This window comes from Stenella coeruleoalba (genome assembly GCF_951394435.1).
Source record: "Stenella coeruleoalba genome assembly, chromosome: 7".
Taxonomy (NCBI): Eukaryota; Metazoa; Chordata; class Mammalia; order Artiodactyla; family Delphinidae; genus Stenella; species Stenella coeruleoalba.
Genome location: NC_137153.1, coordinates 41,634,015 through 41,655,820, shown reverse-complemented (window position 1 = coordinate 41,655,820; position 21,806 = coordinate 41,634,015). Strand labels below are relative to the sequence as shown.

At 40.8% G+C, this 21,806-nt stretch overlaps 1 protein-coding gene across 1 annotated transcript in view; it reads right to left on the bottom strand.

The window, feature by feature from the left end:
* Positions 1-21,806, bottom strand: part of FRMD3 (FERM domain containing 3) — a 313,236-nt gene that overhangs the window by 112,850 nt on the left and 178,580 nt on the right. Inside the window, exon 4 of the mRNA XM_079927578.1 lies at positions 18,283-18,325. Within this exon, the coding sequence (XP_079783704.1) occupies positions 18,283-18,325 (43 nt within the window). The remainder of the gene's footprint in view (positions 1-18,282; positions 18,326-21,806) is intronic.

Below are 21,806 nucleotides of genomic sequence, written 5' to 3'. Positions count from 1 at the left end.
ATAATATATATATTATATATAATAATAATGTATATTATATATATCATTAAATGCATGTATTTTTATTCCATGTATTGTTAACTATTTCATATATTATTAAATATATATATTTTAATAGAGACTCCGAATATTTGAATTTGGGGGAATAAAATCATCTGACCGAAGGCAAACAGAGGAAAGGAGGATCACAGAAGCAGACCCAAATGAGAGCTGTCATTTTCTCTTCTACCTGGTCAGCATATCTGCTCGCCATGCCCTAGGCTGGCTTCAATAGGAATCTGGGCTCATCGGATAGGATACAAATTAGGACTTGCATTCCTCCTAAGGGATCAAGCAGTGAGGCTCAGAGGTGGCTCCCCAGGCGGCCACCTTTGAATACCCTGACTGTAGGAAGTCCTATCACCCAGCCATCCTTGTTCCAAGACCTGAGGCTCCAGGATGATCCAATGCTTCTCCCACATGGAGAGCCCTTCCACCATTTGCAGACAGAGCTTACGGTTTTTCTGAGTCTTCTCTAAAATAAACATCCCCAGTTCTTTTAACTGTTCCTCACATGAAACAGTTTTGAGTGCCCTCACCCTGGGTGTATTCTTCCCTCCTCTGTGTTTCCTCAAGCACAGGGCGCCAGGGGTTGCCAGAGCTGCTCGGGTGAGGGGACCATCCCCGGCCTTGCTTTGGACATAACTGTTGCTCACCCTCAACAGCCTCATCTCAATGTGGACTCACTCTGAATCTACAAAAGACCAACAGCTGGAATTCTTTTCATATATGCTATTGCTAAGCCATACAGAAAAAAGTCACTAAGCATCTTGCCATTTGCTAGGATGTGATCATGGAAGAAACCAATACAAGGTACTAATGATATGCTCACCAACAGACCCCTTATCAGAGAGGGGATGCGAGCAGGTAGCAGAAAAATCAGGAGGCAGCACTTTTCAAGTCTGAAATTTTCTACCCATTTTCTTCCACCATCATATATACCCTTACTGTTGTCTCATATTGATCCAGCATCACTGACACTAAGGAATGCTTCTTCACAGGGTTGGAAGAGGCTGAAAAGATAAATAAGTTCCCCCCAAAATGTTGATCTAGTTATAGATGACAAGATTTATGAGGGAATGAGCCTATATATCCTGTTCAGCTTTCTATCCCCAGAGCTAATTATTGATAAAAGATCGACTCTCTGCCTGTCTGGCTGAATGAATGAATGATGATGTCCAACCTCTGAGGCAGATGTCAAGGCGAACAGCCGGGCGTTGCCATAACATTCATCCCATCAAAATACTAGTCTAGAAGGTCTACCATCTGAATCACTACAGCACTTTCTAGGATTTATATTTTGAAAATCTCAGGTCCTACAATTCAGCCTCTGCCCTTCAACATCTGGAACAAATTCAGGGACTCTGGAGTTGGTTCGAATAGCTACATCTAGTGGAAGGATTAATTAATTCAATTAACAAAAATTTTGAGTACCTACTAGGTATCAGGCCCAGGTTTAGATATAAATATAAGCAATTCTGTCTTCAGGGAGGACACATTCTAGTGGGGTAAACAGGTATAAAATCAAAATAAATAAGCAAAATATATAGGATGTCGAAGGTCATAAATGCTATGAAGGAGAATAAAGGATTTAAGGGATGAGGGAAGACCACCCCACCCATTCCCTTTTTCTCATCTCCACGCAACCAAAGCCACAAATGTAAGTGAAATTCTCTTTACTACCTTCTAGAAAAATAAACAAGGGGAGAAATACAACTATTTAAAAATTTTAATCATTAAACACCCCCCCCCCCCCCATCATGTGTGTTGGCAGTGGTTTGGGGTCAAAACACCAGCTGTGTAAATTCTGGAAAAGGAGCTTTCCCGGGCTCCAGGTGACAGCCGGCATGTGCTCCCCAGTATGAGTCTGAGGTCGAAATCCTCTTTTGGAGATGAGCCTACCCCTTCTCCTAGCAGCTCAATGTCTCTACCATTCCAGCTCCCATGCTTTTTATTCTTAAGCTACAGGGAAAGAGGAAGGAAGCAAAGGATGCCTCTCACCTGTGCCAAATATTTGGCGCAGAATCAGAGTTGGAAATGTCTGATGAAGGAGCTATCTGCAGAGCAGGAAACACCTGGCATGGAGGTAACACGCAGGCAATAAAGCCCACGCTCTGCTCAGGGCCCTTCCCTGACGGTGTCATCATGAAGAGCCACTATGTGGCTTTACTAGATTGGGCAGCATGGTCACCCCACGGGGAGGCAACACCATAGTTCATTTCTCCTGTAGTACTAAGGCTTTGGCATCAGTGATAGAAGCACACGGGGAGGTGGGAACCCCAAATCCCCCAGGGTATGAGTGCCCAAACTTCAAAAGGGACTTCAGACAGTGACCTTGAGCAAGACACTTAACTTCTCTGTTTCCTGCTTTGGAAGAGGGTACAGCACCGGGGTTCTCGTCGACCTCCCCAGAGGTGTTCGGACAGATCCAGTGGGCTCTTGGTACATGCACACGGCACAATATCCCAACAAACAAAAGTTCACATTTAGGTAAACACTCCTACTAGAAGAAGAGAAGGAAACGGGAGGTTGGAAATGGGAGGGAAGAGATGGAGAAGACTGAATTGTACTTAAGTCAACATCTAAAAAAGCATTACTCAGCCATGCATGTAACATTGAGAACACGGGGAGAGGAATAGCCGTTTATAAAGCAGAAACAGACTTCCTCATCTCCACTTTGAAACCTTGCCCAGAAATGGGGATGGGGATAAGAAATGATTAGGTGAGCAGGCTCCCTGGTGAAAATGAAAAAAAATGACTTTCTATTTTTAATCGACAACCATCCTCAAACGTTTGTAAAAACAAATCTCATTTTTTTGTGTGTTTGTTTTTGCTAGTGAAACATCCCTTAGCAGCTTTCCTTAAAATGCAGTGGTCTTTCTCCAATCACCATAAAGAACAATAGAAAAACAAAAAACGTAACTTTGGGAATATACACATAAACTCATGATCTTTCTCATACACATTCTGGTTGACAGCTATGAAAAACCTTCACAAACTCCTTCAAACAGTAGTTAAGGCATAGAGCCCATGGCTCTGGCAGGCAGATGTTAGGGCAATACCCACACCTGGAATGTGTCTCTCTTACGACTCCCTCCTCTGGGACTCTATTGGGCAAAAAAAAAAAAAAAAAAAAATGTGACCAATTGTCAGACTCTTTCAGACTCTGGAGAAATATTTCAAAGGGTTTGGTTGCAGAAAGGACCCCTAACACCCCACACATAAAAGGCTTACATTCCAAAGGACTCCAAGTAGGCGTCAGGGGTTCCTGGCCCGTTCAGAACAACTGGCACCTTTTTATTCCCAACCACTGTCCCTCGCAGCTCCTTCCAGGGCTTTTAGAGTGAGAGCTGAGGACCACACCCCACCTCTCCGTTGGGCAGCAGCACTCACAGGGATGCTGATGAGCGGCGCTCCGCGATGAAACAGCCCAGGAGCACACACTCTTTCTGCGCATGTGCAAAACGACAGCGCCGAAAGGGCAAAGCATTACTCACTCACTCGTTTACCGAACTATAACTCTTGGGATATGATCAAATAAGCCAGCCACAGAGAACTGCTCTCTTAACGACTGCTCTCTTCTAGTTGGAAGTGATTATTATCATTCAGCAACAACTGTTACTATCATCATCAACAGCAGGGATAATCCCTCCATCCCTCTTCTACTGAAATGACAAGCAGCAGCCTCCTAGATGTTACTGGTACCGCATCTCCTCTACTTCTAAAGCAGGGATTTTTAAAAAAATTTATTTAATTCATCCTCCTCCTGGTATAGCTCTCTCTTATGCTTTAATCATACACATGGGCATGCCCACATACACACACACGTGCACAGAAGGAAGTCACACTCTAAGAACTCTGTTAGAGGATACTGGAGTGCTGAGACGCTCCCTCACAAATACTTGTTCTTGGAATTCTCTGACTGTCTCAGCTGCTCCAGAGAAGCTTTGATATCCAACATGTTTAATCTCAAGTTCACCATGTGGACAAATGGCTACAGACAAACTTAAAACTCTCAGCTTACATTTCTTCATCTGTAAGATGGGGATAATAATGCAACCAGCCACCTAAAGTAGGGATCTGCAAAATTTCTCTATAAGGGGTAAGACAGTAAATATTTTTCACTTTGCAGGCCTCAAGGTCGCTATCTCAACTACTCCCCTCAGTTGTAGCGTGAAAGCAACCTCAGACAAGATGTAAACAAATGGCGTGATGTGTTCCAATAAAACACGGAAATCTGAATTTCATGTACTCCTCATATGGCACAAAATATCATCTTTTCTTTTTTTCTTCCAACCATTTAAAAATATGGAACCTATTCCCAGCCTCTGGCCATACAAAACCAGACAGCAGGTTGGGTCTGACCCAGGGGCCCTGTTACAGAGACCACTATGAGAATGGCACGAGTTAATAACGTTGAACACTCAGCAGGCTGCCTGAGACCTTCACGCTAAACCCATAGGAGTTATTACTACTCTAGAGGTTGAAGAACAAACCGACATGGATGAGGTAGAGCCCTTCAACTTGACCTAAGTCCTATATGTTGGTTCAAAGGGTGAGAGGGGGACTGTCATTCTTCAGGAAGGAGTGGAGATGGAATACACATGAAATAGGTGCACATATGAAGAGATATTTGGCAGTCCTGCTTCTAAAGAAGAGCTTTGCTGCCTGGGACTAGGGTGCAGTGACCTGAGAGTTTCAGCCAAAAAAAAGTTAGCAAAAGTACATGAAATAACTTAAGGCAAGAGATCCAGGTGCCTGCTTGCTACAGATGTTGTGTAACTAACTGGTCCCTCAGGAGTTATGCTGGTTGGCATAAATCAACTTGTAATAATAATAATAATAATTATAACAGCCAAATGCAATTACTTATGTAACTTGGTACTGAGATTTTTTACTACAAAACTGCATCTAGAAATGAGGCATTATAAAGTATTTCCAAACAAAGGGAGACAGATATGAATAGAGCTTTCCTAACCTGGTTGACCCGCATTTGAACCACCTCTAGTACTGACATACCAAGCATGGAATCTCTTGGCCCATCATGGTTATCACTCAGACTTTTATGCTGCCAACACACTTGTAGTTTTGAATCACGTGGTCCGTTATGAAACAACATGGGCATTCCTGAAGGAAGAAGGAAGCCCTGAAAGTATCTCCCCGGTGACATAAGGGCTTCTGCTGGAGGCCGTTCCTTTTCCTCTGCTTTTTCCACCACTCCTGCCACATTCCCTCCTCCCCACAAGGACTGTTGAGTCCTCCCCGAAGCCCACCATTGTACCCAAAAAAAATGAAATCAATGCCATCACCAACCACATCATAAGGATAAGGTTAAAAATTAGAAATCTGTGGCTTATTAAATGTACACATCATTTAGAATTGCACATTATAAAATTAAGAGTTTTTGTCATTACTTTTGTTATCATTATTTCTAACCATGTTGGAAAATAAAGAGCACAATGTGGAAATTATTTATAGGCCCAAACTGCACGGACTTTTTTTTTTTTGCGGTATGCGGGCCTCTCACTGTTGTGGCCTCTCCCGTTGCGGAGCACAGGCTCCGGACGCGCAGGCTCAGCGGCCATGGCTCACGGGCCCAGCCGCTCCGCGGCATGTGGGATCTTCCCGGACCGGGACATGAACCCGTGTCCCCTGCATCGGCAGGCGGACTCTCAACCACTGCGTCACGAGGGAAGCCCTGCACAGACTTTTTGAAAGAAGGATTAAAAATAGAAATTTTGGATGAAATAGTTGAACCCGGGAGAAAAAGAGAAAGTTGGCCAACCGTACTGAGCTGTGACTAGAATAAAAGAAACCTGCTCCCAAAGCTGGAAAGAAGAAAACTGGAAAGAGCAAAACCAGCCAAGACTATTCCACAGCGACTGGGAACTTAGTGTCACGTACTTGATTATGCAATGCGTTTTGTTCAGATGTGTGTGTTTTGCTTTGTTTTAAAGAACATAGCAGTTTAAATTCTTCTGCCTGCTCCCTAAGAGAAGTATTTTGCTTCTAGTCAACAAGCAATTATTATGAACTGATCACATGCCTAGCCTTGTAGTAAGCCATGGACCAAGTAAAGAAATCTTCCAAACTAAATACTGGGGAACTGATTAGATGAGCATGTATATACACATGAGGGCAATGGGACAGGCTGCCCCAATAGGTCTAGAGCTGGGGTTACTGAGACTATGGGTGTTTGGAGAAGTAAAATGTATGAAGCTTTACTGTCAGAAGCATATGGTCAAGTTCAGCAAAGAAGAACACATACCCAGGGCTTCCCTGGTGGTGCAGTGGTTGAGAGTCCGCCTGCCGATGCAGGGGACACAGGTTCGTGCCCCGGTCCGGGAAGATCCCACATGTCGTGGAGCAGTGGGGCCCGTGAGCCATGGCCGCTGAGCCTGTGCGTCCAGAGCCTGTGCTCTGCAACGGGAGAGGCCACAACAGTGAGAGGCCCGCGTACCGCAAAAAAAAAAAAAAAAAAAAAAAAAGAACACATACACAAAGGAGGAAAAATGAGCCACAAAACAAAAGCATGAAGGTCACCCAAAGAGTAAATAAGAATGCTGAAAGGTGTGGGAAATCTAAATTGGGGTGCTCCGTGCAGTGAGCTGGGTAGTGTCCCCCCACATTTCATATCCACCTGAAATCTCCGAATGTGACACTGTTTGGAAACAAGGTCTTTGAAGACGTAATTAATTAAGATGAGGTCATACTGCATTAGGGTGAGCCCTAAATCCAATGACTGATACCTTTAGAAGAGAAAGGAGAGGGAAACTTGGACACAGACACAGAGAAACACAGGGAGAAGGCAATGTGAAAGTGGAGGCAGACACTGGGGTGATGCAGCTACAAGCTGAGGAAGGAATGCCAAGACTGCCCAGCAACCAGCAAGAGCTAGAAGAGCCTTCAGAGGGAGCAGGGCCCTGTTGACATCTTGATTTCGACTTCTAAGCCTCCAGAACTGTGGGAGAATAAATTTCTATTGTTTCAAGCCAGCCAGTGTATGGTAGTTTGTTACGGCAGCCTTCGGAACTAATAATACTCAGCACAGGGAATAACTGGAAGGACAGAACTGGGAGTCAGGCATCAACTGTCCTCATGAATGGGTATGGACCTGTGGCTGTTCTCCTGTTCCTGACACCAGAGCAAAGTCTATGCTCCTGGTATTCTCTGCCTGTGTTACAGAGGAATATATGCTCCCTATTGACAAAATCATTCAGCAGCTAGGGACCTATTCATTAGGTTAGCCCCCAGGACTACGGAAAAGCTAAGGAATGTTACATAAACGTGAATTTTCATAAATATTCCCAGAGACACAAATTACATGCCGTCTCAGGCTTCCATGAAAGACCACTGTAACTTAGGGGAGGGAGCACAAAAGACAACAGCCAGCAACTTGACTCAAGATTGCTCTTAGGGCTGAATCAAATCCATGTGTTACACAGAGGATGGGGGTCTTCCCCACCTTGATTTGCATGCAGAAGCCATTTCCAAGAACCCCTGTCCCTTCACAGAGCTTGGCAGCAGCATAGTACCTGATAAATAGAGCAAGAATAAGATCTTAACTACTCTGGTGGGCTAATCAGGCACCAGCCAGGATTAAGCAGAGAGCCTCTTCAGAAGACTAAATGGGCTTTCTTTCATCTAGGTCTCTACTTCTATTGTACATGCTTAATGCACTTTGATTCCTTTTCTTCCTCTCTACCTTTATTCCTTTCTTGACTTTTGCATAAAGCTTCCTCTTATTTTCTCTTTTTTATTACCAAGTGATACATGAATATATTCTCACTGTAAGAGATCTGAGTAAAATATAACTATATGTAATAAAATATGAGGACCTCACTTCTCTCTACCTCATTCTCTTCCCCAGTGGTAACCACAGTCAGTATATATCTTTTTAGTCCTTCTTCCATGCACTTACATATTCATATAATAACCTTTTTATTTTCATATAAATGGATCATTTTATATGTGGAATTTTACTTGCTTTTTAAACTCTACTATATACCTAAAAACTATTTTGATGTCAATAATATATGTCTGTTTCATTCCTTTAAATGACTACATGTATTCCACATAATTTATTTAGCCTTACCAAAGTTTCTAGGCTTTTTATTGCTCCAATTCTCAGTTTTACAAGCAATACTGCAGTGGACATCCTTGCACATATACCTATTACAGAATCAACTTTGCTTTCAATAGATTCACAGAAGTGACATTGGATCAAAAGAGATAGGCATTTTTAATCTTGAAAGGTACGGCCAAATTTCCCTCCCAAATGGTGTTACCAGTTTTATACATTCCCACCAGAAGTGTTACCCTCATCCACAGCAACTGGATATTATCAATATTTAGAATTTTCTCAGAATAATAAACAAAAATATCTTGTTTTAATTTGCATTTTTCTTGTTACTAATGATGTTGAGCATCTGTTTATGAGTTTATTGGCCATTTATTTTTATTCCTTCTACGTTTTTTTTTACACTTTTCTATTGAGTTGTTTATCTTTGGGTTTGTAGCATCATACTTTATATATTTTGCGTATTACTACTTTTTATATATTTGACAAATGTTCTTCCCATTATTTTGCTTATATTTTAATTTGTTTATAATTCATTTTTATACTCATTCATCCAACAAATATTTACTGAGAATCTACTCTGCTCAGTGAACAAACCAGATATTCTAGTACAAACATTTAAATGTTGTACAAATTTGTTAGCATTTTGCTTTTAGGAAACCGTGTTCGACTCCATAATTATAAAAAATACTTCTGATGTGACACACCACATTTACAAAATAAAAGATAAAAATAATATGATCATCTCAATAGTTGCACAAAAAGGATCTGACAAAATTCACCATCCATTTATAATAAAAACTCTCAACAAAGTGGGTATAGAGAGAACGTACTTCAACATAATAAAGGCCATTTATGACAAGCCACAGCTAACATACTCAACAGTGAAAAGCCGCTGTGTTTCTATACACTAATAACAAACTATCAGAAATAGATATTAAGGGCTTCCCTGGTGGCGCAGTGGTTGAGAATCTGCCTGCCAATGCAGGGGACACGGGTTCGAGCCCTGGTCTGGGAAGATCCCACAGGCCGTGGAGCAACTAGGCCCATGAGCCACAACTACTGAGCCTGCACGTCTGGAGCTTGCACTCCGCAACGAGAGAGGCCACGACAGTGAGAGGCCCACGCACTGCGATGAAGAGTGGCCCTCACTTGCCACAACTAGAGAAAGCTCTTGCACAGAAACGAAGACCCAACACAGCCAAAAAATCAATCAATCAATAAATAAGTAGCGTTCCCTTAAAAAAAAAAAGAAATAGATATTAAGAAAACAATCCCATTTACAATTGCATCAAAAAGAGTAAAATACCTAGGAATAAATTTAACCAAGGAGGTGAAAGACTTGTATGCTGTAAACTATATGACATTAAGGAAAGAAACTGAAGGTGATACAAATAAATGGAAAGATATTCCATGCTCATGGATTGGAAAAATTAATATTATTAAAATGTTCATATTACCCAAAGCAATCTACAGATTCAATAAAATCCCTATCAAAATTCCAATGGTGTTTTTCACAGAAAATGTTTAATCCTAAAATTTGTATCATGCCACAACAGACCCCAAATAGCCAAAAAAATCTTGAGAAAGAAGAACAAAGCTGGAGGCATCATGCTCCCTGATTTAAAACTCTATTACAAAGCTATAATAATTAAAACAATATGGTATTGGCATAAACACAGACACATAGATCAATGGAACAGAAGAGACAGCCCAGAAATAAATCCACCCATATATGGTAAATTAATTTACAACAAAGGACCCGAAAATATACAATGGGGAAAGGACAGTCTCTTCAATAAATGGTGTTAGTCTCTTCAACAAATGTTGTTGGGAATTCTCTTGCCACATGCAAAACAATGAAACTGGACCACTATTTTACACCTCACACAAAAATCAACTCAAAATTGATTAAAGACTTGAATATAGAACCTTAAAACTCCTAGAAGAAAGCATAGGATGTAAGCTCTTTGATATAAGTCTTGGTAATAATTTTTGAACCTGACACCAAAAGTAAAAGCAAAAACAAACAAATGGGACTATATCAAACTAAAAAGATTCTGCACAGCAAAGTAAACCATCAACAAAATAAAAGGCAACCTACTTAATGAGAGAAAATATTTGAAAATCATATATCTTGGGGGTTAATGCCCAAAATATATAACAAATTCATACAACTCAATAGCACAAAACCAAACAATCCACTTAAAAATGGGCAGAAGATCTGAACAGACATTTTTCCAGTGAAGACATATAGATGGTCAACAGGCACATGAAAGGATGCTCAACATCACTAATCATCAGGGAAATGCAAATCAAAACCAAAATGAGATATCACCTCACACTTGTTAGAATGACTATTATCAAAAAGACAAGAAAGTGTTGCCAAGGATGTGGAGAAAAGGGAACCCTTATGCACTGCTGGTGAGAATGTTAACTGATGCAGCCACTATGGAAAACAGTATGGAGATTCCTCAAAAAATTAACAATAGAACTACCATATGATCCAGCAATTCCACTTCTGGGTATATATCCAAAGAAAACAAAAACACTAACTCAAAAAGATATATGCACCCCCATGTTCACTGAAACACTATTCACAACTGCCAAGATATGGAAACAACCTAAGTGTTCATCAATGGATGCATGGATAAAGAAAGTGTGGTGTATATATATACACAATGGAATATTATTTGGCCATTAAAAAAGAATGAAATCTTGTCACTTGTGACAACATGGAAGGACCTCAAGGTCCATTATGTTAAGTGAAAAAAATCAGAGAAAGACATACGATCTCTCTTATATGTGGAATTAAAAAAAAAACCAAAAACAAAAACATACAGAATAGATAGAGAACTGATTGGTGATTGCTAGAGATGGGGGATGGGAGAAATGGCTGAACAGATCAAAAGGTTATAAAAAATTTCTGTTGAATGAATGAATATGTTGGCTGAACTGCACTCTGAATCATCTCTTATAAGAAAAACAAGAATACAGAATTGACTATACTCATTCAATTTTCATTTTATAAGTATTACTTAGTATTTTTAACCTAGCATTTTTATCATAATGTATATAGCTCATTTTGAATAAACATAAAGTTAAGCATATTGAGACAAAATGATAACTTCCATTCTACACTTCTTCCATTGAGCACAAGATCAGCTTTTGAAATATCACAATTTAAAAAATTATCCTTCTCTATTTTAACAGATTAATCATGAGGGCTTTTGTAATTATTATAGCTCATAGGCCTTGATTTGCTAATAGAACAAAAACCCCATCATTGTTCATTGTTCTTTTTTGCATATTTATTGGCTACTTTTGAGCATTTTATTTTGCAAATGAGCCTTAGAATTGGCTTGTTAAATGCCATAGAGAACCTCACTGAAATAGTGATTTGAAACATTATTGAATGTCTATATTAATTTGTGACAAATTGATTTCATTAATATTAACCAGAAACATAAGAAGTCTCCATTTATTGAGCTATCTACTCTACAGTAACTCCACTGTAAAATTTCATAGTTTTATTTATATAGATCTTGCACATTCATTTATAAGAAATTTATGTTTTTACTTGTTAGTGCTATTGTAAATAATAGCACTTCTTTTTCATTACATTTGAGAGACAGCAGTAGCTTGTGTATAAAAAAGCTATTGCATTAGGACATTAATCTTATAACCAAGGGCAAAAGCCATATTAGTTGTGGGGAAGGGGTGGCAGGTGGAGAGCTTGGAGAGATCCAGAGAGGACATAACGGAGGCTAAGATGCTTTCTGGAGCTATGAGAAGGAATTCAGCACCCCTCAGCACACTAGGCTTGGCCGAACAGAGTGAGGTGTGGAGGCAAGACAAGGAAACCCCAGAGTTTAGGGGATGTGTTCTGTTTGGAACTTTGGAGCACACTGAAGAAATGGCAGCACGGTGTGTTCAAGCAGAGGGTGAACCTCTAGATACTGTACCGAGTTTCCCTGAGGCTGAAGCATGGCACGGAAGAGGCTAAGCAGTTTCTACCTGTCCCAGTGGTGAATACAGAAGGGCTGAGATGCAACCAGTGAAAGAGACATGGATGGAGTGGGGACCACAAGAGGGCAGAGTTTATAGCCTTGAAGGTCAAGACCATGGCAGGAGCCACAGGTCTTAGCAGCACATGCCAACGCACAAAGGCCAAGTGGGACCAGTTACATCCAGAGAGGACGCAGTAGGGAAAGATGCCAGCAACCAGTGGCCAAATCACATGAGACACACGAGTCCTTCAGGACTCAGGACTGTGCATGAGAGAGATGTCACCCTCGTGGCCATGGTGGATGGTAAGTAAGCTTCCCCTGCCTCATGATGCCATTTTGGGGAAGGAGGAAAAGAAATACTCCAACAGAGGGTATGCACTTTCAAGTGAGTATGTTTAAATTATGAATTCACTGAGTAATTTGCTGAAAGACATCAAATACTAAACAGGCAGATGCTGAATTACCCTGAAGTGGCAAGATTAACTTTTCACCCCCAGAGGAGATAGGGGCTCACAGCAAGTGGAATTCAGTCATGGGGAAATAATGTTAGATTTCCATACCTCTGAATCATAGTGTATAACTTTTTAAAACCTTTACATGCTAGTATAATTTGTGTGGTTATATAGATCCTATAGGACATGTAATTTTTGTCCTCTTGATGTGTGTCTCTGCATGTATACACATTGGGCTACAGTCCATGGTCATGGGGACAAGGCTAAAATAGCTATAGGTTTGGGGCTTCCCTGGTGGTGCAGTGGTTGAGAGTCTGCCTGCCGATGCGGGGGACACAGGTTCGTGCCCCGGTCCGGGAGGATCCCACATGCCGCGGAGCGGCTGGGCCCGTGAGCCACGGCTGCTGAGCCTGCGCATCTGGAGCCTGTGCTCCGCAACGGGAGAGGCCACAACAGTGAGAGGCCCGCGTACAGCAAAAAAAAAAAAAAAAAAAGCTATAGGTTTGAAGTGAGAAGAGTCAGTATGTATTACATAGCAGCATTCCTGCACGGAAAGCTAGGATTCTGAAAACCAAACATTCAAAATATGCACATCATCATTGCAGCTCTATTTACAATAGCCAGGACATGGATGCAACCTAAGTGCCCATCAACAGATGAACAGATAAAGAAGATGTGGCACACGTATACAAGGGAATATTACTCAGCCATAAAAAGAAACGAAATTGAGTTATTTGTAGTGAGGTGGATGGACCCAGAATCTGTCATACAGAGTGAAGTAAGTCAGAAAGAGAAAAACAAATACCATATGCTAACACATATATATGGAATCTAAAAAAAAAAGGTTCTGAAGAACCTAGGGGCAGGACAGGAATAAAGATGCAGACATAGAGGATGGACTTGAGGACACAGGGACAGGGACGGGTAAGCTGGGATGAAGTGAGAGAGTGGCATGGACATATATACACTACCAAATGTAAAATAGATAGCTAGTGGGAAGCAGCAGCATAGCACAGGGAGATCAGCTCAGATCGGTGCTTTGTGACCACCTAGAGGGGTGCGGTAGGGAGGGTGGGAGGGAGATGAAAGAGGGAGGAGATATGGGGATATAAGCATATATATAGCTGATTCACCTTGTTATAAAGCAGAAACTAACACACCATTGTAAAGCAATTATACTCCAAAAAAGATGTTAAAAAAATATATGCATTTCATTTGACACTTTGTTTGCAGGCAGTCTATTACCTGAGTACTTTTGAAAGAAAAACAAATCACCAGCTCTGTCCACATTTGTACTTAGGGATATACAGTGATGGAACACGGAAATGAGAAAGATACTCCCTCAATGTTTCCCAAGTAAATTATGTAGCCTATCTGCATTTTTACCCAGTAGACAAGGAATTATTAAAAGTTGACTTTAAAGTTTCAGTTCTGGGCAGGATGGACTACGTGCACCCCACTCTGTCTCTCGCCTTGAATGCGCCTATAAAACCTGGACAGGGCTTCCCTGGTGGCGCAGTGGTTGAGAGTCTGCCTGCCGATGCAGGGGACACGGGTTCGTGCCCCGGTCCGGGAAGATCCCACATGCCGCGGAGCGGCTGGGCCCATGAGCCATGGCCGCTGAGCTTGCGCGTCCGGAGCCTGTGCTCCGCAACGGGAGAGTCCACAACGGTGAGAGGCCCGCGTACTGGAAAAAAAAAAAAAAAACCTGGACAGAATATGTGCAGCAGCCATTTAAGGTCTCTGGAAAGTAAACAGTAGCAGGCAGATTGGAAACAAAGACAAGCATTCAAAGAATCAGTGAACCAGTGTTGAGTTCACCACATTTTCCCCTTTGTGTCCCCTGGACAGAACTCAGAGATACCTGGGCATCAGCACAGACTTAGAAGCTCCTAGTTAAGGCCTGAAGAGCAAGAAAAGGGGTTCTGGCAGCAACAGCAATGGCAGCAAGTAGGTGGAAGATTTCCTTTCTGGAAGATTTTAAACCTAGTATCTTAAATAATTGTAAAACTACTTATGTTATGTATTTCTTATTGGGTGAGTTTTGGTAATTTGTGGTTTTTTGGAATTGGTCCATTTCATCTAAGCTGTCGAACTTCATACCTAGAGTTGTTCTTTGGGGTCTGCAGTGACAGATCCTCTTTTGATCCTGATATTGGTAGTTTGTGTCTTCTGTCTTTTTCTTCATCAGTCTTGCTAGAGGTTTATCAACTTTTCTTGGCCTTTTCAAAGACCAACTATTCTCATTAATTTTCTGCATCATGTATTGAAACATAAGAACTTGGATGAATCTCAGAGTTATTAATGCTGAGTGGAAGAAACCAGTTTCAAAAGATTACAAGCTGTATGGCTCAATTTATATGACACTCTCAAAAGATACAAACTATATTGACAGAGAACAGGTCAGTGGTCGTTAGTTGTTAGGGGAGGTGGGTGTGACGACACAGGGTCAGCACAAGACAGGTGTTTAGAGTGATGTGTTCTGTATCCTGACCGTGGAGGACACAAATCTATCTGTGGGCTAAAAATTCATAGCGCTGTAGAACAAAATAAAGGCAATTTTACCATATGTTCATTTAAAAAATAAAATTGAAAGTAACTCCTAAGGTCAGAGGAGAAATAAGACTGGTTTAAGAAGTTTCTCAGTTTTAAAACGGATAGTTAATAACTGCCCAGTTAATTAGTTTTTCAATTACATATTTCTCTTCCTTAATAAACATGAGGTCATCATAAAAACAAGTTTGATATACCTATCTTCAACAAGATTTGGGGGAAACAAGGTCTCTCATGTAACATTAGTAAATGTTACAGTAAATTACTGTAAATTACTGTAAGATCTTTGGATGGGTATTTATCTCCAAGGAAATATAAAATGTGTATACTTTTTGATCCAACAACTCAACTTCTAGGAATTTCTAGGACAGATGTACAAGATCAAGAATATACATATAAGCATGTCTATGACAGCATAATTTGTACTAGGAAGAGACTATAAACAATGTGGATGGCCATTAATAAGTAAATTACATAGATGCATACAATTAACTACCAGAAAACCATTTTAAAAATGAGGCTAATCATCAATCACTGATTTCAGAAAAAAGTCTCTAAAATTATTAAGAAAAATAACAAGGTGAAGAATAATATATAGCGACTGATCTCATTTTTGTTTAGGAAAGGCCTTATATATGTTGGGGGAGCTTATACATACATAAAAATTCCCAGAAGGATCTATAAAATACTGTTAACAATAGTTCTCTCTCTTTGGAGTAAGCATGGAGCTATAAGCAGGAGGAGAAAGGAAATAGTTTAAACTTTTCTGAACTGCTAGAAAAACCACAAACATGATACTATTAAAAAACTATTTTCAAAAATGTTAGTAAGACATAATAATGGCTTTGTACAAAGTTTATTAACCAGGATAGCTGGCCTTCTGCCAACCCTGGGAACGTCCATAGTCAGAGGGATCTTAATGGGGTCAGGGCAAAGGACCTGAAAGTTGGTCATCGCTGGTGAGTGAGATGGGAATGGAGCAAACTCTTCCTCCAAGGAATTACGGTCTCACTACCTACTCAAAGGTAGTCAGAATATAAACAGCATACCCACAACCAAAGAGGAAGCTGCCTGGGGTTCTGCAACCAGATCCTGTTGATAAACTCATGGATGAGTCCCAAGGGTTGGACCCAGTTTTTCTGCATTAACAGTCTATAAGCCCTAGCTTAAATTTTTTCTAATTTACATTATAGTGAATATTTCCAGGACATATGCACAAGAACACAAGAAATTCTTGATACTAAAAGACATCAAGAACAACAACAAAACGAGGTTTGTGATCTTGAGAAAAATTACATAATTGTTTGATCACTAATGTTCTTAACAATACAACAGAGGACTAGGTGACAGGAAGGACCCTTGCTGGTTCCTAGAATCAGTGAGCCACCGTGTCTGGTTTAGAAATTGAATTTTACACAATTCTTTTTTCCAGATTCAGATTCTATTTGTCATTAGATTGAAACTGGCCAATAGTCATACATCAATTTTGAAACCACATTTCCCCAAACATTATATATCTTGAGTTGGTTGTTCAGATTTAGTATGTGTAGACACAAAGCTCTTAAGCAGAAACTTCTTCACAAATATAAAATTTTCTCTTCTATTAAGTGTTGAAATACATCTTACTTTAGAGACAAGTTATATTTCAAAAATGTGTGCCCTAAGGAAAATATTTCATGACATTTAAGAACAAAAGTCAAAGAACTATTTACTATAAATAAGTGTACTGGAAAATTATCTAAATATTTTAAAATATATTAACAAAAATATCAAAACTTTGTAGTTAAGGGATAAAAGCCAGGCATGAGCTATTTTTTTTCGCAGACAAGTTAGTTCATTCTCACTATCCTGCATATCATTCTATACAAAGCTTCCTGATAATTCTGTTCTGCTACTTCTTCTGGGGTGTCTGTCCCAACTCTATTCCAGCTTCACCCCAAGAGCCTGACCTCTCTGAACTTTGCATGTGCACTGCTGCCCCTGTTTGCATCTCACACATCTTTCCTGCTCTCTCTCTGCAGCACCCATCGCCCACAGCAGCCCTGGGTGTTAGCCTGAACAACCTGGCTGGCTGTGTGTCCTGAACTGGCCAGTTTGCTCTTGAGAGATGGGAGAGAGATGGGTGAAGAATGGGAAGGGGCAGACAGAGAGAGGTATGAGGGAGGACAAAGAGAGAAAGAGGGAGAGGGAGGGAGGGAAAAAGAAGAGAGTTAAGGAATAGGTATGTTGGTTACTAGTTTGCCATCCGTGTTCAGTTTCTTCCTTCTCCCACTTAAAAACCTTGCCCCGAATAATTTCTTCATATTTGAAAAAGAAAAGAATCCCTTGAATGATGACAAGTGACATAATATGCGCTAACCTGATCTCTGATGAGAAACTGATTTATCGCCTATATTTCAGAGCCCTGGGAACGGTGACATGAAGGGATAAATGGATTTCAGGGCAGGCAGTGAATTTCTGAGGTGCATTTCAGAAGCTCTCCTCTAAACCATAAATAAAAACAGGTTGACTACAGCCTGGCAAGGGTGACTAGGACAAAACGTCATGCCACCCAGGACCATCAGTCAACACCCTCCTCACAATGCCCCAGGTGCATGACCAGATATTCTATATTCTAGAGAGATGTTTCCCTAGCTGACTCTTCCAAGAGCTCATCGGTGGGGCGGGAGGGAAGGCAGTTCAGAACACCAGAGCTTGAAAGCTATTACCCAGAAAAATATATTGGGGAGGTTGAGGGGTGGAATAGAATACTACAATCTTCAGTAAAGTTAGCAGCAAGATCATAGTTTCAAAATACACCTGCCTCTCATTGCCCCCCCAAGACTGACCTCCCACCCTGAACCATTTACTAGCAACCCCAACAATCAAAGGGAACCAGGCACCAATACCCCTGTTCGAATATGAAATATGAGGGTAAGATGGTGGGGTGGGTGAGAGACACAGGCAGCTATAGGAATAGTGACTGCAGGGAGGACCGAGGCCATCAAATAAGAGAGAAGTTACACAGCTCTCCCTGGGAGGCAGAAGCCCCCAACCCCCAGATCTTCAACTCCATCCGTTTCCTCCCTGGCAGGAGAAACTTTGTAAAGAAGTAGAGTCTATCTTTGGACATTTCATAGCAAAAGTGAATGCACAGATTGACACTTACATTTCATTTGCTTGGAGATGGACTTGTTAGGTTCAAGCCAGTGCTGGGGAGAAAAAAAGAGAGAGATTGTGGGTCAAACGGCTGGACCATATGATGCATACTTAATAACTAAAACGAATTTAATAAAGATATTCTTTTCCCAAAGTACAGCCTCCGTTCCCCATAGATATTCCTCAGGGTTCCACCCTCTAAAGATCAACATGAACAATAGGCAATAATAATACCACAGGCAAGGGTATAAATTACAGAGAATTAATACTTTCTAAGTAGTATTTGAGTCATACAGTTGCTAGGAAAGAAGGACAAGGGAGAAAACATGCACTTAAATTGGATATTCCAGTGGCTCTAGTTGGCTCCTAGGTGATTCTTTGAGCTCCACTGCTCTGGGCAAACCACAGATGGCTAAAGACTTTGACATCCGTGACCTCTACGAGTCACAGTCCAGCAGCATCCTTTCAGGTTAACAGTGGGCCAAGCCAGCATTAGCTCTGTCACACACAGAGGCAATTCTTCCTTCACAGTAGGGAGGAACATATTATTTTAAATATCTTATTTCAGAGGCCTGAGGTCATCAAGAAGCAAAATCAGCTCCAACACAAAACAAAGAAGCCCAAAGTCCTGAATAGCTCAGAATCGTGTTACTGACAGGTATCTGAAGCAGACACAATGCTGGCCCCAGCGCCTAGCTCTCTCCACACCACGAGTAAAGGTCGCTTTGACATGCCGAGATCAGGGCAGCCTCTGATATCACTAACCATGATGCCCCTGAAGCTGCTGAAGGAACGTCAGGAAGCATCACTTTATACACCAGAAGTTTATAAAGATGATAAGAGGGGTGCCAATGGGTATCCATCCAGATGTCAGGGACCCCTCACTTATGGGGCACCCACTCCCTGCTGATTACTGGAGACGAAAGAAGAGGAGGAAACTTACCATCAGTTGAGCACTTACACCTCACTCTATCTCATTTGTGGCATCCAGTAAGCCTCAAGGTTCTGTATTATCCCTATTGTTTGATGTAAAGGCGTAGCCATAAAGTTTAACAGGAGCTAGCACTGTTGAGCGCTCAGTGAGTGCCAGACTTTCCAAGAGTTTCCATGAGCTATCACTACCACCCTGTTTACAGATGAGAAATCTTGGGCTCAGGATGTTAAAGAACTTCCCAAGGAAATGGCAAAGGGAAGAAAGGGTGAAGCTAGCGCTCAGTGGGATTCCAGAGCACAGGCCCTTAACCTCAGGCACGTGGCCTCCCAACAGATCGGTTCACTCTAAAATGTATCATTCTCCTTGCTGAACACTCCCTACCTCCCCAGGAGCTGGAGAATTGAGTGTTCCAATCAGTAGTCTCCAATCTTGGGTTTCAGATCTTTGTAAGTCTTTAAACAAGAATGGGGGTCTTTTAGCTATTTAAAATAAATCTAACTCTTCTAAATGAAGAATCTGCCAGAAAACCATGCATTTACCCTTGACACGTTGCACAAGCAAACTAATATAGCAAATTTCTTTGCTCCTGGCCAAAATTATACCAACTCATGTTGGGAACCCTGATTATCTCCTTTTTCCCCTGATTTTTTTACTGTGGTAAAATATACATAAAATTCACCATTCTAACCATTTTTAAGTGTATAGTTCAGTGATATTAAAAGCATTCATAACGGTGTGCTACCATCACCACCATCCATCTCCAGAACTCTTTTCATCTTGTAATATTTAAACTCTATACCTATTAAACAATAACTCCCATTCCCCCCATCCTCTTGGCCCTTGGTACCATTGTACTTTTGGTTATCTCCTTCTAATCAGAAATTATGCTTGGACTTTACACAGTTAAAATTGAACAGTGAGAAAGGCATATTGATTATACCACTTACTAGCTATATAACCTTGTGCAGAATGTTTAATTTCTGTCTCAATTTCACAACTATAAAGTGGGAATAGTAACAGTACCTACCTTGTAAGGTTGTTGTGATGATTTTAAAAGTTAATAAAAAGTTAATAAACGTAAGGTTGCTTAAACAGCGCCTGGCACGTGAAAAATACTCAACGAATGCTTGTTTGCTGTTGCTGTTGTTGTTACTTAGTAAGTACAGTTTAATTGGTAGACCACGTCTTTCAATATATGGGACACATGGAAGAGAATAATAAGACGGGACTCTGGTGATTAAATTACTTTTCTAGAAATAAATAAATAGTATAATTTAGAACTAAGGCATGAAAACAAATAACAGCAGCCTGAGATCAATAACTATTGCTACTGTTTCACAAAGGAGGATCACCAGTCATTTTGCTAATAAAGTCTGAAATATAAATAAGTTTTCCAAATTCTCCTTGTTTGGCATTCTTTAAATTCCTTAGCCCTTCTCTGCCTAACTTCGGCCTACCTCCCCACCTTCTCACTGCCTCCGGGAATGACAGGTAGGTTTCATTTTGTGTGCCCACAAACTAAATTACTAGTTAGTTGGTGGTAATCTCCCAGAGCTGTGAGGAAAACTCCAAGACTGTGTGAAGGCTTAGGGACAATGAGTGCGGTGATGGATTGGTTACGTCTGCTGTGCCATGATGGATTGAGTATGTCTCCCACCGAGGGGGAGGAAACATTTAAGACATGCCGCAAGGTATTTGCCATCTGTGCCCTACATAAATTATTTACTTTAAATGAACTGGTCTTCTCATTGTCCTACAAAATACGCCCTGCAGTTTCTGATCGGCTCCAACCTTCCTCTTCCTCTCAGCCTATTCATATTCTGCCCTTGCCTCTCAATTACCTTTGCCTACAATATAATCACTCACTATATACATTTCCAAGACAGCTATTCTTCCCCAATGGGATAGTCACAGGGTATAGAGTCCTAACAAAAATAAGCCAGCAGTAATCATGTTTCAAGGGATTACAGAAAATCATTTCTTCAAAGAGCTCAATTTATTAGTATGTACTAAAATTTAAAAACCTGACTGGCCTATGGCCTAGCAATTCCTTTATTCTCTAATTTGGCCATGTGAACAAAGAGGAAAAAACCAGAATTTTCACTGCAGTATTATATAAAATTACAAAATATTAGAAATAACATTAATGGCCATAATGAGGAAGATGGGTAAACAAAATGGGTAAATAAATTCTGGGTAATTCTGCAGCAGTGTTTTATAGGAGGTAAATCTTTATATGTAACATGGTTGAATCCCTAAGGCACAGTTTGGGATGAAAAAAGTGAACTGCAAAATTAATAACTGTGGCCAGAGTTAGTTCCCAAATTGTGCACTGAAGCATCCCAGGGAAGTGCAGCCATACTAGACATCTGCTGGACACCGTGCAACCTATGAGCTCAAGGAGGTCCACAGTTCCAATATTAGAACATATTATAATCCTTTTGATGTCATTCGTTTTGCAAAGTTGGGTTTCCAGTGGTTGCTGTGATTGAAAACGAGTACCGTGCAAAAATAGGTGTGGAACAGGCAATGAGTGTGGTAGCATCTGATCTGATCCCAGGATTTGAGAGCCATGGAGTGTCCAATAAGCACATACTGCC